The sequence below is a fragment of the Oncorhynchus gorbuscha genome, linkage group LG03 (genome assembly GCF_021184085.1).
Source record: "Oncorhynchus gorbuscha isolate QuinsamMale2020 ecotype Even-year linkage group LG03, OgorEven_v1.0, whole genome shotgun sequence".
Taxonomy (NCBI): domain Eukaryota; kingdom Metazoa; phylum Chordata; class Actinopteri; order Salmoniformes; family Salmonidae; genus Oncorhynchus; species Oncorhynchus gorbuscha.
In genome coordinates, this window is record NC_060175.1 from 74,821,833 (window position 1) to 74,848,283 (window position 26,451).

At 42.6% G+C, this 26,451-nt stretch overlaps 1 protein-coding gene across 1 annotated transcript in view; it reads left to right on the top strand.

The window, feature by feature from the left end:
* The first annotated feature begins 286 nt into the window (after positions 1 to 286).
* LOC124031901 (pleckstrin homology domain-containing family N member 1-like) overlaps positions 287 to 26,451 on the top strand; it is a 29,034-nt gene continuing 2,869 nt past the window's right edge. The window contains exons 1-13 of the mRNA XM_046343706.1: positions 287 to 474; positions 6,087 to 6,177; positions 6,701 to 6,862; positions 8,186 to 8,266; positions 9,174 to 9,264; positions 13,609 to 13,745; positions 14,427 to 14,573; positions 18,032 to 18,112; positions 18,804 to 18,879; positions 19,670 to 19,815; positions 19,917 to 20,288; positions 24,011 to 24,247; positions 25,801 to 25,971. Of these exons, the coding sequence (XP_046199662.1) occupies positions 401 to 474; positions 6,087 to 6,177; positions 6,701 to 6,862; positions 8,186 to 8,266; positions 9,174 to 9,264; positions 13,609 to 13,745; positions 14,427 to 14,573; positions 18,032 to 18,112; positions 18,804 to 18,879; positions 19,670 to 19,815; positions 19,917 to 20,288; positions 24,011 to 24,247; positions 25,801 to 25,971 (1,866 nt within the window). The 5' untranslated portion in view covers positions 287 to 400. The remainder of the gene's footprint in view (positions 475 to 6,086; positions 6,178 to 6,700; positions 6,863 to 8,185; positions 8,267 to 9,173; positions 9,265 to 13,608; positions 13,746 to 14,426; positions 14,574 to 18,031; positions 18,113 to 18,803; positions 18,880 to 19,669; positions 19,816 to 19,916; positions 20,289 to 24,010; positions 24,248 to 25,800; positions 25,972 to 26,451) is intronic.

Here is a 26,451-nt window from a genome sequence, read left to right on the forward strand (position 1 = left end):
CCTGTCTTTTCATGATAGTATTTAAACATTGAAATTAGGCCCATTTGGTTGGTGGAACGAGAGAAATTACACACTTCGCTCTGCCCCCAATTCTTTGTTGTGGAATGGCTTTAACAGAGGGATCCCACGCAGGGTGTGAAATACACACACGTGCGCACACACACACACACTCCCTGACACAACTCAAAGCCCCGCCCCCTGCGCGCACACACTCTCACATACCCACACTGGTCTGCCTATACAATCCTCGCCCTGCCCTCTTCTCTCTCAGTATTCGCCTGACTTCAGTAAGCACACTGCCTCCACACCGTCTGCTTTGGGTTACACAGTCACCATCACAGAGGAACATAATACAGGACATCTATAGAGGAGCGGACAGCCCCGACAACGGTAGAGCAGCATGGGGAGCAGCATGTCATGTGTTCCCCAACACAACTTCAGGTTCTCCAGCAAGAGTTTCATACGCAGGAACAGGTAAGGAAGGGCAAATCCTCACAACACAGGCAGAGTCTTAATGTCATACATGTCTGGCTCGTGTGTTGTGGTATTGGAGATTCCTGGTATTTTTCACAGTGTTTGAGGTGTACGGTTTAAACAGAGGTTGGGAGGTTTATGGGATCAGAGACAGGAGGGTTGGGGGTACACGAGAGCACATGAGCAGTGGTATATTTCCAACTGTGTGATACAGTTACTGTTTTCCTCTTATTTGCATCTCCCTGTTAGATTGTAGTTTTGTTTCTTGTCAGATAATCTGGTTCCCAACCCATCAGTATCTGACCCAAATTAGAATTGAATAAAAGACAATGGTTAGGATAGAATATGATATAATGGTTAGGACAGAATATAATAGAATGGTTAGGATATGATATAATGGTTAGGATATAATAGAATGATTAGGATATAATAGAATGGTTAGGATAGAATAGAATGGAATGATTAGGATAGAATAGAATGGTTAGGATAGAATATAATATAATGGCTAGGATAGAATAGAATGGTTAGGATATAATAGAATGGCTAGGATATAATAGAATGGTTAGGATAGAATAGAATGGTTAGGATAGAGTAGAATGGTTAGGATAGAATAGAATGGTTAGGATATAATATAATAGAATGGTTAGGATAGAATAGAATGGTTAGGATATAATATAATAGAATGGTTAGGATAGAATAGAATGGTTAGGATAGAATAGAATGGTTAGGATATAATAGAATGGTGCTTCTACACCTGCATTGCTTGCTGTTTGGGGTTTTAGGCTGGGTTTCTGTACAGCACTTTGAGATATCAGCTGATGTATGAAGGGCTATATAAATAAATACATTTGATTTGATTTGATTTGGTTAGCATACAATAGAATGGTTAGGATAGAATATAATGGTTAGGATAGAATATAATCACTGCCGGGACATAAAGCGTCCTAGTCATGAAATAATTATTTTGGATTGTTTCGAAGTTGATTAGTATTGCTGTAAGCTTATGCTACTTTAATGTACTATCAGAGTCATGAAATGAATCAACTTTATGACCCTCAGTAAAATGCTTTTACTTATAGCCACTGAGCAAAGCAAGGGCCATGATGGTACAACTGTTATGAATTGCTACTTTACCAAATGGTTCACCATTCTGGAGGCAGCCTCTATCTGTAGTATCCTTAGGGTTCTGCCAAGTAGATTTATGTTCAAATAAAAACAGAGGTTTAGTGTTGTCCAAAGTGCACCTAACCATTGCCTCTTTAAAAGCATGCACACACTTGAAAGCGCACACTCACACACGCAGGTGAATTTATTGTTCACTTGGAACAATAAATTCCGTGTTCTCGCATACTCTGTGTCCTGCTCTCTCTCAATTCAGTTCAATTCAAGGGGCTTTATTGGCATGGGAAACATACAGTCAAAGTCGGAAGTTTACATACACTTAGGTTGGAGTCATTAAAACTTGTTTTTCAATCACTCCACAAATTTCTTGTTAACAAACTATAGTTTAGGCAAGTCGGTTAGGACATCTACTTTGTGCATGACACAAATAATTTTCCAACTCACTGTATCACAATTCCAGTGGGTCAGAAGTTTAACACTAAGTTGACTGTGCCTTTAATTAAACAGCTTGGAAAATTCCAGAACATGATGTCATGATTTTAGAAGCTTCTGATAGGCTAATTTACTTCATTTGAGTCCATTGGCAGTGTACCTGTGGATGTATTTCAAGGCCTACCTTCAATCTCAGTGCCTCACTGCTTGACCTTTAAAAAATCAGCCAAGACCTCAAAAAAATGTGTAGACCTCCACAAGTTTGGTTCATCCTTGGGAACAATTTCCAAACGACTGAAGGTACCACGTTCATCTGTACAAACAATAGTACACAAGTATAAACACCATGACACCACACAGCCATCATACCGCTCAGGAAGGAGACGCGTTCTGTCTCCTAGAGATGAGCGTACTTTGGTGCGAAAAGTGCAAATCATTCACAGAACAACAGCAAAGGATCTTGTGAAGATGCTGGTGGAAACAGGTACAAAAGTATCTATATCCACAGTAAAATTAGTCCTATATCGACATAACCTGAAAGGCCACTCTGCAAGGAAGAAGCCACTGCTTCAAAACCGCCATAAAAAAAGCCAGCCTACGGTTTGCAACTGCACATGGGGACAAAGATTGTACTTTTTGGAGAAATGTCCTCTGGTCAGATGAAACAAAAATTGAACTATTTGGCCATAATGGCCCTTGTTATGTTTGGAGGAAAAAGGGGGATACTTGCAAGCCGAAGAACACCATCCCAACCATGAAGCACAGGGGTGGCAGCATCATGTTGTGGGGGTGTTTTGCTGCAGGAGGGAATGGTGCACTTCACAAAATAGATGGCATCATGATACCGGAGAATTATGTGGATATATTGAAGTAACATCTCAAGACATCAGTCAAGTTAAAGCTTGGTCTCAAATGGGTCTTCCAAATGGACAATGACCCCAAGCATACTTCCAAAGTTGTGGAAAAATGGCTTAAGGGCAACAAAGTCAAGGCATTTGAGTGGCCATCCCAAAGCCCTGACCTCAATCCTATAGAAAATTTGTGGGCAGAACTGAAAAAGGGTGTGCGAGCAAGTAGGCCTGCAAACCTGACTCAGTTGCACCAGCTCTGTCAGGAGGAATGGGCCAAAGTTCACCCAAAATATTGTGGAAAGCTTGTGGACTACCCGAAGCATTTGACTGAAGTTAAACCATTTAAAGGCCATGCTACCAAATACTAATTGAGTGTAAGTAAACTTCTGACCCACTGGGAATGTGATGAAAGAAATGAAAGCTGAAAGAAATGGTTATCCTAACTGACTTAAGATAGAGCATTCTTACTAGGATTAAATGTCAGGAATTGTGGAAAAGTAAGTTTAAATGTATTTGGCTAAGGTGTAAACTTCCAACTTCAACTGTATATGTTGAAAAGGGTGGGGCTTAAGCTGCATCCCTGTCTCACCCCACGGCCCTGTGGGAAGAAACGTGTGTTTTTTTGTCTATTTTAACCGCGCATTTGTTGTTTGTGTACATGGATTTTATAATGTCGTATGTTTTTCCCCCAACACCACTTTCCATCAATTTGTATAGCAGACTCTCTTGCCAAATTGAGTCGAAGGCTTTTTTGAAATTAACAAAGCATGAGAAGACTTTTCCTTTGTTTTGGTTTGTTTGTTTGTCAATTATGGTGTGCAGGGTGAATACGTGGTCTGTCGTACGATAATTTGGTAAAAAGCCAATTTGACATTTGCTCAGTACATTGTTTTCACTGAGCAAATGTATGAGTCTGCTTTTAATGATAATGCAGAGGATTTTCCCAAGGTTGCTGTTGACGCATATCCCACTGTAGTTATTGGGGTTGAATTGTGGATTGGGTTGATCAGTCCTTGGTTCCAAATATTGGGGAAGATGCCAGAGCTAAGGATGATTTTGAAGAGTTTTAGTTTCGCCAATTGGAATTTGTTGTCTGTATATTTGATCATTTCATTGAGGATTCCATCAACACCACAGGCCTTTTTGGGTTGGAGGGTTTTTATTTTGTCCTGTAGTTCATTCAAGGTAATTGGAGAATCTGGTGGGTTCTGGTAGTCTTTAATTGTTGATTCTAAGATTTGTATTTGATCATGTTTAGGTTTTTGCTGTTTGTTCTTTGTTAAAGTGCCTAAAAGATTTAGAGAAGTGGTTTAAAGTTTCTTCGGTTTCTTATTTGAGATTGCTGAGAGGTCAGATATACTGTTAATATTTTCTACTGCTAAGTTTACACCTTCACTATTACAGTGAAACATTTTGTACAGGAAGTTGTCTAAAAGGGATTGAATTTGTTGTTGCCTAATTGTTTTTTGGTAGTTTTCCAAACTGCATTCCTTCCATCTATAGCATTTCTTAATGTTACTCAGTTCCTTTGGCTTTGATGCCTCATGATTGGGGTCCTGTAGCTCAGTTGGTAGAGCATGGCGCTTGTAACGCCAGGGTAGTGGGTTCGATCCCCGGGACCACCCATACGTAGAATGTATGCACACATGACTGTAAGTCGCTTTGGATAAAAGCGTCTGCTAAATGGCATATATATGATTGAGTATTGCTTTGTTCAAGTAGACTGCGATTTTGCTGTGGTCTAATAGGGGTGTCAGCGGGCTGACTGTGAATGCTCTGAGAGACTCTGGGTTGAGGTCAGTGATAAAGTAGTCTACAGTACTACTGCCAAGAGATGAGCTATAGGTGTACCTACCATAGGAGTCCCCTCAAAGCCTACCATTGACTATGTACATACCCAGCATACAACAGAGCTGCAGGAGTTTTTGTTGGTTATGTTATCATAGTTGTGCCTAGGCGGGCATATGGGGGAGGGAATGCTGTCACCTCCAGGCAGGTGTTTGTCCCCCTGTGTGCTGAGGGTGTCAGGTTCTTGTCCGGTTCTGGCATTTAGGTCGCTACAGACTAGTACATGTCATTAAAGTATGGTGACTCTAGTGGGGGGATATAGGTAGCACACAGGAGGACATTTTTCTCTGTTAAGATCATTTCCTTTTGAATTTCTAGCCAAATGTAAAATGTTCCTGTTTTGATTAATTTAATAGAGTGAGTTAGTTCTGCTCTATACCAAATTAGCATACCCCCTTAGTCCCTTCCCTGTTTTACACCTGGTAGTTTGGTGGATGGGACTACCAGCTCTCTGTAACCTAAAGGGCAACCAGTGGGTCCATCTCCTCTATACCAGGTTTCTTGTAGGATGACAATGTCTCACATTCTCTCTCTGTGTAGTGAAAGGGCCAGGTTCAGCTCAGTCATTCCCTGTAGAGCAAGATAATGTGACTGCCAATCTAGTGACACAGAATATACTAGGTTCGCAGATACCAGTCTTAGTCAATAAGTTACCAGAGTTTACATTTCTGGATTGCATTAGACAGTCAGTGTTCACATTATATTGTTCTGCTCAGAATTCAAAGAACAAGAACCTAGTGATCACTTTATTGATGATTGATTCATGCTTGTCAGTCTTATTTGTCAGTCATCACATTCTGATCCGAACTTGATTTACCACCAGCTCAGACGAAGTCTTTGTTTCATGCTAATGCCATTTAGATGGGCCACAGGGAGATAGAGAGAGAAACTCGAGGGAGATTGTAAAAGTTGACTCACTCTGTTATCAATGCACCGGAAATGTTTCTTTATGAAGCGGTGACACTAAAGATAACAGACGGGGTTCAGGCTTGACAAAGGAGGATATTGAAGCCTTTATTTCTTTATTCATGCACTGCCTATCTGAGACATAAGCCCTGAATGTTTTGCTCATTTAAATGGGTGATATTGAAGAGAACTGACCAAACGGGTTTCCTGGTCAAATGTGTCTAGATTTACAATGTGAAACCAGGCACTCACTTTACACTCCACACCCGTTCAAACTGAAAAGGGAACTCTTCAGAAAGGAACACATTCATCTTGAACTCATTGTTTTCATCCGCCATTGAGAAGCCTGCTGGCAGCGCAGCAAACAAACAGGCTAGCTAGGCTACCTGCGTGGGAAACATGGGAGAGTGAGTTGTAACAGAAGTTTCTTTTCCCCCTTCCCTCCCGGAGCAGCAGCCGCTTGTTCCGTAAGAGGTATCCCCAGGAAGGGCAGGAGAAGTCCAACAGCATCATCAATATTCTCTGCACTGTCACTCCGAGGAAGGTATGGAACGCTGGAAAACTCTCTCCCTCCCTCTTCCCCCCTTTCTCCGTCCGTCTCTCTCACTCTCCATCTTCCATTCTCTCTCTCTAAACCATGATAAATGACAGACATATTTCATGAACACACACAAATATTTTACGACGAATGTTTTTCTCTCATTTCAACCATGTCAGAGAAACACACTTACTGTGTTAATACATGTATGTATAATCTTGGGACAACTGAATAACATTTTTTTCTTAAAATTAACAATCAAACTTCTTTATCCCCAATTTAAGTTAGTTTTGTTTTACCTAGGCAAGTCGGTTAAGAACAAATTCTTATTTTCAATGACAGCCTAGGAACACTGTGTTAACTGTCTTGTTCAGGGGCAGAACGACAGATTTTTACCTTGTCAGCTCGGGGATTCGATCTTGCAACCTTTCGGTAACTAGTCCAACGCTCTAACCACTAGGCTACCTGCCGCCCCAGGTTTGTTGTGCACAATGGGCTAATATTCACTAATGTGATTGGTTGCTTCCAGGAGATGACCCATAAGGATCTGCAGAAGATCGAGAACATTAAGTGGGAACCTCCGTTCCCTTACGACCCAGCCAGTGGCTGGAAGAAAAGCAGCATCAATGTCAAAAATTATGGCAGGATGGTCCACAGCTCTAAAGTCCGCTTCCGCTTTCTCCACTGCCAGGTGAGAAACTACACACACACACACACACACACACACACACACACACACACACACGCACACGCACACGCACACGCACACGCACACGCACACGCACACGCACACGCACACGCACACGCACACACAAACACACACACACACACAGATGCGTGCACACACACATGCACACACACACAGAGAGGCGAGCACACGCACACGTCCTCTGACAGAACTGTAACACCTCAAGTCACTTCTGACTAACTAAATGATGAAACAACAATAAACAATAAACATGTACCTCCACACAGTCATTGTGGTTAATGAGGTCTTTAAGCAAGCCTCAACCCCACAGTGAAACAGTGTGTTAGTTACCCCCGACGAGAGGCAAACCAAACAAACAGGTGGAGGGGACAGGATGTAGTCCTAGCTCTGCGGGTTTGTGAAACGGTTAGCTAATGCTTAGCTAACGTTGACGTGGTGACTGAGGGGGATGAATAAAACGAGGGTAGGGGACCGCAGACCGTGTCAGCATAGGGGACCGCAGGCCGCGTTTCAACACGCTGGGCACTGAAGGAATTGGGAAACAACTCCCTGAGACAACCTCAGGGCTGATCTAAGAACAGGTATACAGGAAAATACCGGCGCCCAACCGTGGGAATCGCTATCTGTCACAGATGCAATCACACTGTCAAAGAGAGTGAGGGAGCGAGAGAGAGACAAAAAAGGAGTGAAAGAATGGAGTGTTGTAATGGAGTGTCATAGGGGAAAGAACACATTGTTTGGTAACTCAATACAACGCAGAGAGTAAATCGAGGAGGAAGTATTGCTTCACTGTTTTTGAACCTGAAAAGAATACAGGGCTCGTCTTGGCAAATGGCACAACACTTCCTACAGATGTAAAATTACTCACAGTCAGCAAAATTAGTGCACTTTACAGGGAATCTGGTGCTTTGGTGCTTTGTGGGACGTTCATCATGTCATGATGAATCACTCTCCAAATCATTATTTGGTAACACTGTGTCATATTGCCAATCCTTTAGTCTTTCTCTGATATTCTATGTTTCCCCTAATGACCACCTTAATAGACAGATAGAGGCATATCACTTCCACACACATGCACGCACGCACGCACGCACGCACGCACGCACGCACGCACGCACGCACGCACGCACGCACGCACGCACGCACGCACACACACACACACACACACACACACACACACACACACACACACACACACACACACACACACACACACACACACACACACACACACACACACACACACACACACACACAGACACAGTCACAGGCAGACACACTCAGTCTCTTGCACTCTCTCCTCAGGATGTGCATGACTGCTACCTGGACCTCTTCCAGACACACCTTCATTTTGTCTCCAACAACACCACTGGACTCACCTACCAGGTGAGGCTTTCCAACTGTTCTTCAAAGTCTGCCGTTATGTTATTTATGGAGATAGATTGTACTCAACATGTTGTAAATTAATGAGTAATGATTCACAAATTGATCACAAATGACAAATGGAGAGGAAATGTTTCCTATGACACAGTAGTCTCAGTGCACTGATTGTAAAATAGCTCGGTATTATAAGAACATCTGCTAAATGACTCAGATGTAATGTCTTTTTCAATCTCGTGTCCCTGTCTAAGTGAATATAACCGATACACTGATTACGTGTCCCTTGCGAACGGTTTTTGTATTGGTAAACATGGTGTGTATGACTGTCTCCTTAACCTGTCTAGTAAAGTATGAACAGTCATCAAGCAGTGTCTATATCGTGTTTGTCTATATCGTGTTTGTCTATATCGTGTTTGTCTATATCGTGTTTGTCTATATCGTGTTTGTACTAGACTCAGTCACAGGGTGGGAGGCTGCTGGAGCATTACTGGATATTAGACATTATGACAACAAATGTAAGGCCTCAGACAATCATACATGCAACCTGGCTGGCTTTAGTTTCACACCAATTAACAGTGATATTTGCCTAAGTAGAAATTCCAGAACTGAAATGGAAAAACGAGCACATTTGAGCATTGATGGTCATAAGATCCCCAAAAAATCAGAAGCTATTTTGAATACATTTTCTTGATCCTAGAGTCATTAAATGTTCATAAAGGGGAGTGACTGCTTTCAATGAATATAAAACTATAACATTTGTCAACAATTTAGTTATGAGGTATTATTCATGCTTGAAAAACAGTGAAACCCATCCTTTTTTAAAAGTCTATTTCTATGGTCATGACAATGAAACTGTATGGTTCAAGGGAATGATTGAATGACTAAGATTTGACTTGTGTTTTGTGCTGTGCAGGGGACTCTTCCTCTGAAAGAACTCACCATCTGCAACCTGCAGCAGAACTGTAACCACAGCCAACTCCAGGAATTAGCCTTCCAGATCAACGGTTAGTTGGCCTTTTACTTGAAAGGGAAAAACAACATGACTCCTTGTGGTAGTAGTGGCATTCATAATTAGCAGAGCATGGAGCGCTGAGATGTTGAAATCACTTGCTTCATGTTTTCTATTGACTATAGCCAATCTGTGTTGAGTTGGCATTGGACCGCCGTGTGTTTATAGTTGATTATGATTCACAGGCAAACCTCAAGCCTCTCTGTAACTCAGCTGTGTGGTAGGCGACGTTCGATTCTCACCGACTGAAACAAAGAAAATCTAGTTCAGGAATTTGTAAAAGCTACTTTGCATTAAGTAGTGACTAAATGCCCCTCTTCTTTCAACCAATCTCAAAGCTACTTGAGATGTGTGCGAAATAACTTGACTGTCACTTATATCTTGTATCGCTGTCAAAAACTCAAAACGAAGCGCACGGTTCTCAAGATTCGTTTCTTTCTCGGCAAAGACAGGCAGAGCCCATATTCACGTTCACAATCCCAAACTGCAACCACCCACTATTTTCAAAAGTGCTGTGACCTATTTCACCTCCACACAACCCCAAGACTAACTAGAGTCGCCTCTCTCAGCCCTCAGTCAGGGGGCCAAGCCGCTCTTGAAGGCCCCTCTTGTTGTGCGACAGGTGCTCCTGAACTCGCTCAGCTGTCAAGGCAGAAAGGCCAGCGCCCGCTCGAAGCCCTATCAAGACATTTAATCTATTGCACATTCCAGGGGCATCCTACTTAATGCCTGCTAGTTTTGCCCCTTAGAATCTGGGCTCATATCCACAAACTGTCTCAGAGTAGGAGTGCTGAACTACGATCCGTTTTACCTTATAGATATTAATGAATAAGATGATATGGACAGATCCTAGATCAGCACTCCTACTCTGAGAGGCTTTGTGGATATGGGCGCTGATCTCTAAATGTTCCTGGACTTCATTATCAACTTGACTGCATCTTTGATAGTGATAGGAAGTAGTTGCAAAATGAATTTGAGCATGATTGATGGATTTGTGTCTTAGCCAGCTTCTCTGTCGTCCATTCTATGGCATGGCAATTATTGTCAGAGGGGTCTGTTAAAGCACAGACATACCTGGCAACCGGGCTAGAATTGGAATGTATTTAGGATTTAAATGTGTTTGATGAGGGGATCTTGGGCATTTCTCTGCACTCAAGATGATACACATTGTGAATAAAAGTCATTGACACGTAAAGTCAGCTCAAGTCACAGAGAATTCTTTATAATTCACATCCTGTTTTTGAAACGGAAGAGATCTCCACTGTCAAACGGTTTCTACCCTACCCGTGGCCAAAACATACATCACATTCATGGATATTTCAGATATTCTCTCTGTTCTGAGAGCCTTTATTTACCTGCAGGGAGGCTGTAGTAGACTTCACTGGAAAAACACGTAGAATAACATGACAAGACTCTGAGTGAAGTGAGATATTCGGCGCAGCGATAACCCTGAGTAAAAATCTTCCTCATTGCTACACTGCTGAATCAGCTTCACTGTAAACTGACCAGGAGTTGACTTAGCATGACATACTAGGAACATGTAAGGTCCCGAAAACGGACCTAAAAAATCCTGGAAAGTTCATTGAAATTATAAGTTGGTGTCATGTTGCGCCACATTTTCTCATAACATTGTTCTAATTGCATTCTGATTGAGATGTATATGAAATGAGGATGAGACAGATGAGAGGGTAAGCCAGGAAAAGAGTAGCGGAGGGGGACCGCACACTCCCGCCTCTAGGAGGAATGGACTCAGTCCAGAGACGACAGCGCTACCGCTATAGTCCAGACTCTCACACGTCAGTTAAGGTGGACAGGTCAGATCAATAGGCCTCGGCTCCTGAAATATTTCACAACCCGACAAGCCTTGGTTGGGTTTGAACTTTGGCTGTCCTCACGTGAACCATGTGAAAATGCCTCCTTCAAGGGAGTGTGATGATCAAGGTCTAAAATGAAGGCTGGAACAAGGAGAAAGAAAATCAACTAACGAGAGCAGCATGGCCGCCGTTTAGAGAAGCAGCCAGCTGGCAAGGCAAGCATTCCCGGACAATGACAAAGGGGCTGGAATGAGAGGCTGTTATCTCTAGTATGTGTAGTAGGGCTGATAAAGGGAGATTCCTGCTCTATTCACTGCAGGTCCTGTAGGCTACATTCCTGTTGGGAAGGAAGGTAGTCCAGAGGGAGGTGCCTTGCTTCCCCACTAGGTGAGCTGTTATGAGGCCAAAGAGAGCAGGGCCCATATGTAGCAAGCGTTTCAGAGTAGAACGGCTGATTTATGATCGGTTTGGCCTTTTAGATCACAACAGATAAGATGACATGGACATGGGTCCTGATCCTAGATCAGCAGTCCTGCTCTGAGACACTATGAATACCGGCCAAGTTGCAAGCTCTCTCCTGTAGTAGTTTACATGTAAGTTATACCTAATTCACACATGATTTACTGTATGTTTCCTGGAAAAACATTTTTGGGGTATTGCTTGTATGACCTCCTTTCAAACAGTCCTCTTTTTACCACATTCTTGCCGGCTTAAGCCTTTTATATATCCTGTGCGCATGCCGGCACTGTTGACGAGTGGGAGTAGGGGTGTGCCGATGTGGATGGGCCTATTTGAATAAATCCATTAAATATACACCATTACGAAGTTTGGAAATGATCCAATAATAATTTGTTTATCATTTGTCCATAAGAGACATTAAGACTAATACAATTATTTTCAAAAGAAAAGCATATTTTGCTATTTAATTACGTTACTGGTCTGTGCAGCCTATTGGCTACATCGCTATGCAGTGGTGTAAAGTACTTAAGTAAAAATACTTTAAAGAATTTTGGGGGGTATCTGTACTCTACTTTACTACAGGAAAATGGCTGTGATCTGGCGGACACACTTAACCCAAATGCTTTGTTTGTAAATTATGTCTGAGTGTTGGAGTGTGCCCCTCGCTATCCGTAAGTAAAACAAATATAGTGTTGGAGTGTGCCCCTCGCTATCCGTAAGTAAAACAAATATAGTGTTGGAGTGTGCCCCTCGCTATCCGTAAGTAAAACAAATATAGTGTTGGAGTGTGCCCCTGGCTATCCGTAAGTAAAACAAATATAGTGTTGGAGTGTGCCCCTCGCTATCCGTAAGTAAAACAAATATAGTGTTGGAGTGTGCCCCTCGCTATCCGTAAGTAAAACAAATATAGTGTTGGAGTGTGCCCCTCGCTATCCGTAAGTAAAACAAATATAGTGTTGGAGTGTGCCCCTCGCTATCCGTAAGTAAAACAAATATATTGTTGAAGTGTGCCCCTGGCTATCCGTAAGTAAAACAAATATAGTGTTGGAGTGTGCCCCTCGCTATCCGTAAGTAAAACAAATATAGAAAATCATGCCGTCTGGTTTGCTTAATATGAGGATTTTTTTGATACTTATGTATCTTTTAGCAATTACATTTACTTTTGATTCTTAAGTATATTTAAAACCAAATCATTTTACTTGAGGTATTTTCTATTAAGATATCTTTACTTTTACTCAACTATGACAATTGGGTACTTTTCCCACCACTGTGGTTGTGACACGCAAATGAAATCAATAGTTTATTATTTTGTTCATTAAACAGACAAGACATTCGTACATAATTGCGCATGAGCTCATCTGGAAAAGAGAGGCTATGTGTAGCTCAAGAAGCTCATTCATATTAACCCATCGTTCAGTGCCTAAATATTATTCCTAATACTGCAGTAAATAAATCACCAGCCAATGTGATCACACCATCGTGTGCTCTCTCCTTTCAAACTACCCAGTTATTTTGGTTGAAGACAGATAAACTACAAATGGCTAGTAGTTAGATACGTATGCATATTAACCCATCATTTATTAGCTAAATATCAGTGGCCTTACCTGTCAAAGTCAAGAAAAAATATGAAATGGCAGTGTGCGTTCCCCCAAGCCAAATGCCAAGGCATTTCTGTGACAATAGACAAGAATAGCTCAAGGACAGAACTACATACATTTAAATGGAGAGAATAAATGCATTAAAATAATTTCTGTGAAGCTGTGTCTGTAAAAAGTTGGCGGCATGCTAAAGTTGGTGTGTCTTAGTTTGAAAGGGATATCAGGCTACAGGGTATCTTCTGGGGAAGTTTGACAGAACGTGTAATTAACATGACGGAGAGCTCTACCTCCACAGTATTTTCACAATACTTTCTTTGTGAAATAGTGGTAAAACCAAAAGTCTGATTTACTAGCGACGACAAGCTTCCAGTTGCATAATGTACAACCTCCTATTTGTAAATGGATAGGGTAGGGCTTTAGCAGGAAGCGCTGGTGGCCATCTCCTCTCTGACCTCATGACCCCTGCAGGTGTCAGCCTGAACCCCATCATCGTCTATTGCTCCAACCAGGAGGAGATGGACATGTGGTTCGGCCTGCTCAAGGAACACATCGAGATCAACGGGGGCACCCCCATCGCACCTATCGAGACCTACACCAGGGTTAAGGTAAGGAAATAATACTATGTTTCATTGATATGGCAGTGCAGATGACAGAAATGGAGGCCAGTTAAAGAGGCCAGTTAAGGAGGCCCAAGTAGGAGCTACACCCTGGGTTGATCCTGAGGGTAAAACAGCAATCAATCAACAGGATGTGTTGAGTCATGTAGGTCACGGCTGTCTCTTCCTGAGTGCATGATCCATTCCCAGGGAGCGGTCATGACTGTGGCCACACCACAACCACATCACTAGACTCACATCTGCACGGGGTCAAAGTATGGTTACACCAACAGGTGTGGAAAAGGCTGATCATACACATTCAATAGTGGATGAAATATAGGGCATCTACACAAGCAGGTTTGACCAACGGTATAACCCAATGCATATGTTCTGAAAAGCAAAGAAAAAAAGCATTCATGCAACATTCTTCCTGTATCACTTCCAATAGTGACAGCTAGTGTAGGAACAATTGTTGTTTCGTTATACAGTATTCTCGCCCAGGAAGTATGATAGTATTTAAGAATGATTGCGTCACTATCAGAGAATGAAAAGCCTCATCATTATAGCATTAATAGCTCATACTGTGGAGAAGTTCTGTATGTGTTTAATGTTTATTTCTTGTAACTGGTTGGGTGAGGTAGATTATTTCCATGCCTCACTAATGTAAACATGTCTACCTGTTCCCTGCAGAATGTAAAGGAGAACACGGAGGGGAGAGAGGAGCTGAGGAACTCAATCAGTAAAGACCCCATCTATGAGTGGGAGGGTTCTCAGCGTGAGAGTCTGGGGCCCATCACTTTCGTGACCAAAGTCAGTCTGCAGCACCTCCCCTGCCAGGTACAACACCCACCTCCACTCACCTTTCTGTGGTTTATGATGTGCCTATGGTGCATTGTAACCTGACACTGAAACATTATAACCTGACAGTGAAACATTATAATCTGATATGAAACATTATAATCTGACAGTGAAACATTATAATCTGACAGTGAAACATTATAATCTGACACTGAAACATTATAATCTGACACTGAAACATTATAATCTGACAGTGAAACATTATAACCTGTCACTGAATCATTATAACCTTTGATATTAGAACATGACTGATTATTGATTCTAGAGATACTTTTTGATATTCAAATATCACTCAAACAAAGAAACCTGTATATACAGTCCGCATTGCGCATTAATAGATTAGACACATTTTAAGAAAGATGAATAAGAGAGTGTATTCATGGTCTTGACTGTTGCTATCTTGTTTTGTGAAACCAGACAATTTTATGGAACTGTCCATTAGACAGTTATGACTCCAACCTGTTATCAGTCAGATAGCGGGGATCTGAGAATGAGGAGTAAACGTAACATTATCAATCAACAACATCTACCTTAGAGCCCACTGACTCTCTCTCTCTCACACACACACACACACACACACACACACACACACACACACACACACACACACACACACACACACACACACACACACACACACACACACACACACACACACACACACACACACACACACACACACACACACACACACACACACACACACACACACACACACACACACACAATTACTCTTTCGCAACTTCACCATGGCCTCACCACAATGTAAGGAGTGAGCATTGTTGTCTGCTGGAACTCTAAACCTTGAGGGAGTGTATGGGCAGAACATACTACAGTTACCACAACACTTACTCCCTAGGTCTCATACACTCCTACAAGACGTGACGTTACTCTGCTAACCGAGCGAGAAAGTAACCAAGGAAATACATGATCCTGACTAGGCTTAATCCTATAAAACAGCAACGCTCATGTAGCCGGTGGGTGAATCGGCCAATTAACGTTTGATGGGAACTGGCGGTAGCCTGATGGAATTCTTTCGAAGAGAGATTGAAGGGCTTGTAAACTGGGTGTGTGAGAGGCAGTTGCTTAGCTCACGCAGCAACTTGACTCACCTCACAGCTGGAATGTCAGCTGTCTGCCAGACACGCCCTCGACAGGGCGGAGAAACACGCTCACGGGCATGCAAGTGCGTGCGCACCACACACACACACACACACACACACACACACACACACACACACACACACACACACACACACACACACACACACACACACACACACACACACACACACACACACACACACACACACACACACACACACACACACACACACACACACACAGGGTTGGGTAGGTTACTTTTTATATGTAATCCATTAGTTACTAGTTACCTGTCCAAAATTGTAATCAGTAATGTAACTTTTTGATTTCCCAAACTCAGTAACTTAATCTGATTATTTTCTGTTACTTTTAGATTACTTTCCCCTTAAGAGTCATTAGAAGAAGAGAAAAAAGAATGTAGCATATTACGTTGTGGGTTGGTTATGTAGGCTTACTACAGATAATAATGCAATTAGGCTATTTCTTTACATTATAAACCAAAGTCTGTCAGATTTCCAGCCATTCCATTTAATTTAATACCCCTTGAATATAGATTAGCCAAATTGTTTTACCGGCGCATAATCCAAAAATGAAGGATTTATTAGTCTACTCTGTTGTTTATTCATTATGATTTATTTTGTCATGGAGGACTGATTGGGCTCATTGCTTCAAAACATGGTTGAAAAATAAATGCTGCTGTCTTGGAATGGCTTCTTTTGAGAACTACCGAAAACTGTTATTTGCATGTGGAAAAACACACACACACACACACACACACACACACACACACACACACACACACACACACACACACACACACACACACACACACACACACACACACACACACACACACACACACACACACGGCCAGGGAGATAACAGCCTACTTGCACTTAGCTACTACACTGAAAAAAAATATAAACGCAACATGTAAAGTGTTGGTGCCATGTTTCATGAGCTGAAATAAAATATCCCATAATGTTCCATGTGCACAAAAAGCTTATTTCTCTCAAATGTTCTGCACACATTTGTTTATATCCCTGTTAGTGAACATTTCTCCTTTCTCAAGATCAAATCAAATCAAATTTGATTTGTGACATGGTTCGAATACAACAGGTTTAGACTTTACTATGAAATGCTTACTTACAGGCCCTTAACCAAGAACACAGTTTTAAGAAAAATAAGAGTTAAGAAAAATATTTACACAATAAACTAAAGTAAAAAAATTTAAGAGAAACAATAAGATAACAATGCCGAGGCTATATACAGGGGGTACCTGTACCGAGTCAATGCCGAGGCTATACACAGGGGGTACCTGTACCGAGTCAATGTGCAGAGATAGAGGTTAGTCGAGGTAATTGAGGTAATATGTACATGTAGTTAGAGGTAAAGTGACTATGCAAAGATAATAGATAATAAACAGTGAGTAGCAGCAGATTAAAAAAAACGTGTGTGGGGGTCAATGCAAATAGTCTGGGTAGCCATTTGATTAGCTGTTCAGCAGTCTTATGGCTTTGGGGGTTGAACTGTTAAGAAGCCTTTTGGACCTAGACTTGAAGCTCTGGTACCGCTTGCCACCAGAGAGAACAGTCTATGACTAGGATGGCTGAAGTCTTTGGCAATTTTTAAGAGCTGTCGCCGCCTGGTACAGAGGTCCTGGATGTCATCAAGCTTGGCCCCAGTGATGTACTGGGTCATATGCACTACCCTCCGTAGAGCCTTGCGGTCGGAGGCCGAGCAGTTGCCCTATCAGGCGGTGATACAACCAGTCAGGATGCTCTCGATAGTGCAGCTGTAGAACACCTGACAGGTGTGGCATATCAAGAAGCTGATGATTATAAAGCTGATTAAACAGCATGATTATTACACATTACACAGAGGAGTATTTCTGTTTGTAATAAAGCCCTTTTGTGGGGAAAACCTCATTCTGATTGGCTGGGCCTGGCTCCCCAGTGGGTGGGCATATGCCCTCCAAGGCCCACCCATGGCTGCACCCCTGCCCATTCATATGAAATCCATAGATTAGGGCCGAATGAATTTATTTCAATTGACTGATTTCCTTATGAACTGTAAGTCAGTAAAATATTTGAAATTTTTGGATGTTGCGTTTATATTTTTTGTTGAGTAGATTTCAATGTAAGGGCCTTCGATATTTGACACAGAAAGCCCAGTAGAACTATGTAACTATGTAATTGCATCTGATGTGAAAACACATGGCACTTCAATTAGTCAATCTTACACTAAGCGCAAGATACATTGACAGGATATAGACATTTGAATTAATTAGCTAATGCAGTGAGAGTTGATTGTTTCTATTGTGTCCAATACAGGAGCAGAGTGACAGACTACTGGTGATGTACCCAGCCACTCTGATCATCCTATCAGAAGAGAGCCACGGACTTTTCTACAAGGTACCTTTCATTCGTCCCATTGAACCATACAGATGTAGGATCTTAATTTGAGCCATTTTTCTACAGCAGGAAAATAATCCTGCCCGCAACAGGAAATGTGAATTATTATGTGGAGTATAATTAATGGCCATTTTTTGTAGGGTTTGATATATTTTCTGTTAGGGCAAATCAAGTCTGACGTTTTAAATGGAAATGACAAACTAGAAGCCTTTTAAAACCTCAAATACACTACAAGTTTCCACTTCCTGTCGTGCAGAAATATTCTCAGCAACAAAAGAGTGATGCAATTAAGATAATACATCTGTAGACGTAGACTCTTAGCTTGCCTGGTCCCAGATCTGTTTGTGCTATCAAGTCAAATCCTTGTCATGCCAAAAAGTGGCAAGGAATTGGCATGATAGCACACACAGACTCTTATGTACATTGTGTACTATACATAATGTACTCACCCCAAGAGCTCATATACAGTAAGTGACTCATATCCTTGATTATGCTCGAGGGCCTTATTTGTCATGTTCCCTCTGATCTGTCTTTGAATCAGAAGTGTGTGAAATGGTATGTATAATGGTGTGTGTGTGTGTGTGTGTGTGTGTGTGTGTGTGTGTGTGTGTGTGTGTGTGTGTGTGTGTGTGTGTGTGTGTGTGTGTGTGTGTGTGTGTGCGTGTGCGTGTGTGTGTGTGTGTGATTGCAGGGGAAACTTCCACTTAACATGGTCACTGTGACCACACCCTGCCAGGACGTCAAGCCCAACACCTTCATGATTGAAGGTAAATTGACCACGATGTCACACTTATTGTGCAAGCCTCCCCTCAAATACAACATATGTAATATGACACAGGTCTGTTGTGACATATAGATTTTAATGAAGGCGGGTGTTTTGTCGACATTTCCAAATGTCAGAAAACAAGAAACGTTTTTATGCCCAAATATTGATATATTCACCATCATATCGAAGTAAACTTGGAGTCACACGATGACATGCTGACATGTGGTCCTCCTACTAGGAAAGGCATGCAGTTTATTAGGCTACAAATTAAATAAATTACGATTAATTTATCAGGGTGGTGAAAGTGCAAGGTGATGAGCTTGATGCTCCTTTCCAATAAATATTAAGGGTCTTATTCTGGTGACGTGATACAAATAATCTCGCTCTTTGGTCCATAATAATCTCATCATGTAGGCTATATGTGCGCTCTAGCCAATGTGGCTCTAGCTAACAGCGCGACAAGTCAATACCAGAGTGGGCACACTTGCTATATCTCAAAAATGTTTGTGAGAAAACCATCAGTAGAATTCAAAATGAGATGGGAACCCAATTCATTTGTATCTTTTATTCGGTACGTGGGAATTTAACCACAAAAGGTATTTTTATGTGCTCTACGTCATCACGCACAGCCTTTTGTCGGCAACAAGTCAATTTGATGGAAACATCTCCTGCGGGAAAATGTGCATGAAAATCTGTCCCCAATTGAATGCAAATCTAGCTGATGTCACTGAACATTGCCTCATGCACATTCAATGAGTGACCTTACCCGTTGTTTTGCCCTGCTGTCACAGGCAAGATGATAAACCCTATTGTGGTGTCATGTTTGGATAAGAGGGAGTTCTATGACTGGATCCAGCACTTCAAAGCCTTCGATGTCCCTGTGGTCAGCCCCCCACCCCCCGTTTATGACATCATCTACACCCCCACAGCGAAAGAGGTGAGACATTAGATTAGGACAACAAGGCCCTTCTGAGTTTTAACTGTGTCCATTCCCTTGTTGTCAGTTCTTAACATGTAGTGTTGTATTTTTCACACTAGGCTCCAGAGGTTGATAGGTGGAGTTGGAACAGCCGGAGCCAGAGCCGGAGTGAGTCTCTGAGGCTGGGGCAGTCTACTGGGAGTGAGTCTCTGAGGCTGGGGCAGTCTGCTGGGAGTGAGTCTCTGAGGTTGGGGCAGTCTGCTGGGAGTGAGTCTCTCAGGCTGAGGCAGTCTGCTGGGAGTGAGTCTCTGAGGTTGGGGCAGTCCGTTGGGAGTGATTCTCTGAGGTTGGGGCAGTCCGCTGGGAGTGATTCTCTGAGGCTGGGGAAGTCCCACAGTGGACGGGGGTCTGGTTCCGGGTCCCAGCACCTCCAGTTCCCACGTAGACACGCGGACAACCCTCTGTCCCCAGGCTACACAGAACCCCTATGTGTAAGTTTGCACTTGAATACTTTCTACCAGGCCTGGATCAAATACATATGTCAGCCACATTCAAATGACAAAATAAGCTAAATGTCAAAGTATTTGAAATGTTTTTGAGCCAGTTCTGCTTTCTACAAAGAAATTAGGGTTAAATGGAATGTGTGCTACGTCCATGTGAACTAGGCCACTCAAAGCTCATTTATTTACCTTTACACTACGATGTTGGGCGTTGTAAGGCTCTTCCTTGTGGTGGTAATTTTTATGTAGCCTGTATATATAGTATCTGGTATCCATATCATTAAAGCGCTTGTTTGTTTTGGTGGAGCTGAGCTCAGCATTTTTCAAATGTGAATTATTAACAAAGGTTTAGACTGTGCCTCTCCTGGTACAACCCAAGCCAATGCTGAAGTTCTTAAACCTCTCGAAAACGAGATCATTTATTGTGTTTTCCTCCTCTGAAATAACACCATTAAGATAACTTTCACCATGAGAAATGAGGGGCACTGACACGCTGCCTCAGCAATCAATAAGTTAACTGATAACAGAGAGTGTTTCAGATTTAGCAGAAGTTGCGTACGCTATCAAGACCTTGAGTTGACTTCCTGAAGAGAGAATGACCCTACAGACTGGTCACTCATCCAATTAGCTTATACTGGGGAAGGTGCTGTGCCCATAAGACATGTTGTTCTTGGTGTGTGTGTGTGTTTAGAGTTTAGTTTAGAAACATTTATTTGAGTGTCACTCCACAAAGATACATCACTTTGATTTTTTTTAACCACATTGTGGACAGACCCCCCAAAAAAGTATTTGATCCCCTGCTGATTTTGTACGTTTGCCCACTGACAAAGAAATGATCAGTCTATAATTTTAATGGTAGGTTTATTTGAACAGTGTGAGACAGAATAACAACAACAAAAAATCCAGAAAAAAATGTCAAAAAAATGTTATAAATTGATTTGTATTTTAATGAGCGAAATAAGTATTTGACCCCTTCTCAATCAGAAAGATTTCTGGCTCCCAGGTGTCTTTTATACAGGTAACGAGCTGAGATTAGGAGCACACTCTTAAAGGGAGTGTAAACTCTTAAAGGGAGTATAAACTCTTAAAGGGAGTGCTCCTAATCTCAGCTTGTTACCTGTATAAAATATACCTGTCCACAGAAGCAATCAATCAATCAGATTCCAAACTCTCCACCATGGCCAAGACCAAAGAGCTCCCCAAGGATGTCAGGGACAAGATTGTAGACCTACACAAGGCTGGAATGGGCTACAAGACCATCGTCAAGCAGCTTGGTGAGAAGGTGACAACAGTTGGTGCGATTTTTCCCAAATGGAAGAAACACAAAATAACTGTCAATCTCCCTCGGCCTGGGGCTCCATGCAAGATCTCACCTCGTGGAGTTGCAATGATCAGGAGAAGGGTGAGGAATCAGCCCAGAACTACACGGGAGGATCTTGTCAATGATCTGAAGGCAGCTGGGACCATAGTAACCAAGAAAACAATTGGTAACACACTACGCTATGAAGGACTGAAATCCTGCAGCGACCCGCAAGGTTCACATATACATGCCCGTCTGAAGTTTGCCAATGTACATCTGAATGATTCAGAGGACAACTGGGTGAAAGTGTTGTGGTCAGATGAGACCAAAATGGAGCTCTTTGGCATCAACACAACTCGCCGTGTTTGGAGGAGGAGGAATGCTGCCTATGACCCCAAGAACATCATCCCCACTGTCAAACATGGAGGTGGAAACATTATGCTTTGGGGGTGTTTTTTTGCTAAGGGGACAGGACAACTTCACCGCATCAAAGGAACGATGAACGGGGCCATGTACCGTCAAATCTTGGGTGAGAACCTCCTTCCCTCAGCCAGGGCATTGAAAATGGGTTGTGGATGGGTATTCCAGCATGACAATGACCCAAAACAAACGGCCAAGACAACAAAGGAGTGGCTCAAGAAGAAGCACATTAAGGTCCTGGAGTGGCCTAGCCAGTCTCCAGACCTTAATCCCATAAAAAATCAGTGGAGGGAGCTGAATCCCTCCTGAGATGTGTGCAAACCTGGTGGCCAACTACAAGAAACGTCTGACCTCTGTGATCGCCAACAAAGGTTTTGCCACCAAGTACTAAGTCATGTTTTACAGAGGGGTCAAATACTTATTTCCCTCATTAAAATGCTAATCAATTTATAACATTTTTGACATGGGTTTTTCAGATTTTTGTTGTTGTTGTTATTCTGTCTTTCACTGTTCAAATAAACCTACCATTAAAGTTACAGACTGATCATTTCTTTGTCAGCGGGCAAACATACAAAATCAGCAGGGGATCAAATACTTTTTTCCCTAACTGTATAACACACAGTAAATCAAGGCATGAGCTTTAGTTTCAATGTAACCATCATTACAAAAACTACATGTTTATCTACAACCTGTTCTCAGAGAATGTCTTATTATTCTGTATGTGAATCTGATACACTCCATTTAGTATGATATGTTACGTTTCGTATGTTATGTATTAATTTGTGGATGTCCATCACCCATTTCGTATGATATGTTATGAATTAGAATTCATATAATATTTTACGAATTTCAGAAAACATACAATATGTTATGAATTTGCTAAATGTATGATATGTTACGAATTCTAGCTAGGTAGCAAGGTGGCTAACTTTAGCTAGCTGGCTAACATTAGCTAGCTGGCTAACATCACCTAGGCAAGGGATTAGGGTTAGGTTTAGGGAAAGAGTTAGCTAAAATGGTTGTGGTTAGAGGAAGAGTTAGCTAACATGCTAAGTAGTTGCAAAGTAGATAAAATGTAAGTACTTGAAATGTTGCTAATTAGTTAAAATGCTAACGTTTTCCATGATGGAATTTGAACTAGCAACCTTTAGGTTGCTAGACATTCGCTAACATGCTAAGTAGTTGCAAAGTAGCTAAAAAGTAGTAACTACTTGAAAAGTTGCTAATTAGCTAAAATGCTAAAGTTGTCCGTGATGAGATTCGAAACCTTTGGGTTGCTAGACATTCACGTTATACTCCCACCCATCCACCCTGACCAACGACCCTACTTTAGTTTTGCCTTAAGTAACCATCTGTCCTATGTAACCATGCCCAACTTAACATATCATACCAATTTGGGGTTCCAGGCGTTACATTTACTATGTTACGTCAAGTCTATTAGACGAGGCTGTTATCTAGGGGAGTGTTTTTGTATCTACCAGTCTCAATAGAATGAGGGGCCACTCCACATCTACATTTTGCAAAAGAGCTTCGACTTTTTCTTGGTTAAAACTTTCCGTATATGGGGTTCAGTCCCAAAAGTGTGTTTAAAAAGGCAGTAGTTGCGCTGTTTGTTACTTTCAGGTTTATTTATCAGTTGGTACTCTGCAGTACCAATTAAGATGATTGAAACCTTCAACTTTCCTTACTTAGATTTTGGCAACAGATAACATAAGCTTAACTTATTCAAATAAAGCAGGAATCCAACCTACGTTTTCAGGGCGGTTAGGAACAAAAGCATCAAGTTTGCCAGATTCCAAGTTTCTTTGAATAGCACACTTTGGGCCGGTTTTCCGGATCTCTATTAAGCCTATACCTTGACTCAAAAGTTTGTTCAATGGAAAAGTATTGAGGATTGAGTAGTAGTATCAGTGTTCATTCGCATCACCCTAGCTTGTTGCAATGTCACCGAGCATACTTGACCTTTGCCCCCTGTCTCTGTGTGTCCTTACAGTACATCTCCAGTCGGCCCTGCTCTACTGAGACAGCTCGGCTGGGCAGCCGCAGTAACAGCGTTTCGTCCCACGCCGCCAGGTCCGAGTGTGACCCTCGACCTTTGTCACAGCACTGCTCCTACATCCCCCATGAGGGGCCGGTGGTGCTGTCCCCTGTTTACAACATCCCCTACTCAGGCCTGCACCGTGACCGCGCCAGCACCCCACAATGCCTGGAGAAAGCCACCCTCGTCAAGGTACTAACTTCAGCCTGGCGGCTAACTTGATTTTGGAATATTCCCTCTGAGACTTATCTTTGCATTTGGCATTTTAGTCATTTAGCAGACACGCTTATCCAGAGCAATTTACAAAAGCAATTATGGGTACTAGAACTAAAATGGACTAGTACCACAAAGCAACAGGTCTGTGAGTTAAAGAAGTAAATGGTAGTACCTCTTCAGCTTAATTCAGACAATGTGGCTTCATGTAGATATTACATCATAAGTGCTGGACATGAAACAACTTACCGTAACCTTCCGCCGTCAGGGGGTTCCAATTAAAGAGACTAAAGACAGATTAGTGTAGCAGACTAGTGGCATACACTCCCCATACACACACATACAGATGTGATCTAGTAGACTACACCCCCACTACCTTCGTAACCTTCCACCGTCAGGGGTTCCAATTAAAGAGACTAAAGACAGATTAGTGTAGCAGGCTAGTGGCATACACTCCCCATACACACACATACAGATGTGACGCTAGTAGACTACACCCCCACTACCTCCGTAACCTTCCACCGTCAGGGGGTTCCAATTAAAGAGACTAAAGACAGATTAGTGTAGCAGGCTAGTGGCATACACTCCCCATACACACACATACAGATGTGACGCTAGTAGACTACACCCCCACTACCTCCGTAACCTTCCACCGTCAGGGGGTTCCAATTAAAGAGACTAAAGACAGATTAGTGTAGCAGGCTAGTGGCATACACTCCCCATACACACACATACAGATGTGACGCTAGTAGACTACACCCCCACTACCTCCGTAACCTTCCACCATCAGGGGGTTCCAATTAAAGAGACTAAAGACAGATTAGTGTAGCAGGCTAGTGGCATACACTCCCCATACACACACATACAGATGTGACGCTAGTAGACTACACCCCCACTACCTCCGTAACCTTCCACCGTCAGGGGGTTCCAATTAAAGAGACTAAAGACAGATTAGTGTAGCAGGCTAGTGGCATACACTCCCCATACACACACATACAGATGTGATCTAGTAGACTACACCCCCACTACCTCCGTAAGCTTCCACCGTCAGGGGGTTCCAATTAAAGAGACTAAAGACAGATTAGTGTAGCAGGCTAGTGGCATACACTCCCCATACACACACATACAGATGTGATCTAGTAGACTACACCCCCACTACCTCCGTAACCTTCCACCGTCAGGGGGTTCCAATTAAAGAGACTAAAGACAGATTAGTGTAGCAGGCTAGTGGCATACACTCCCCATACACACACATACAGATGTGATCCTAGTAGACTACACCCCCACTACCTCACCCCTTTTCCTTTCGCCCGTCTGTAGAGCATGTGTGAGATTAGACCCATCTCTCCGCTTGGTAACTCTACCCCAAATCCCAGCGCTAAGTGCGGCTTAAATGATTAGCTTCTGCTAGCCGAGGAGCGTGAGAGAGCGAGAAAAGACAATGGCCATTCACCCACTGTGCCGCAAGGAACAGATGACTGACTGAGGCTCGGAAGAATAATGATAACCCCTGGAAATCCCTGTGTGATTAGTCCAACAGCTGGAGCACCCCTCAGACGTCCCCGAAGTACGCATCGCTCTCCACCCCCCAGCGCCACTCAGACATGTGTGCCCCCCGGCAACCCCTGTCACCCCTGTACGATGAGCCCTGCACCCCTGACACCTACGCCCAGGAGGAGAGCTGGCCCAGGCAGCAGCCAACGGTAAGCCGACCACGATACTGGACCCATGTGTCTCAGTTCACACCACAACCGTACTCCCCGCCAACTCTCACACACATACTGTACCCACACATATCACATATGCACACATGAACTGTACAACAAAAGTACACACATACACACAATCAGGTTGTGTGTACCTGATTGTGTACATGTGCATATAGACGCAGGCACATGCATGCACACATACAGGAAGCGTTTGACCAGGGGGTGACTGACGCAGGCAATGGACAGAGGCTCAGGGCTGCATGTTGCTGATGACTAATTGATTATCTCTGATGCATAATGAAGTGGACTGCTGAGAGATTAAATTCCTTGTCACTAGCAACGTCCTGTCCATATACATGACCTGTATTTTAGAGAAATATGATTTAATCGATTGAATTGAAGTTTTCTGTCTTGGTTTGTCTAGATTTTGGACACCATATTGACACATGGGGGTGCTTAAGTTTCTCGCCAGTG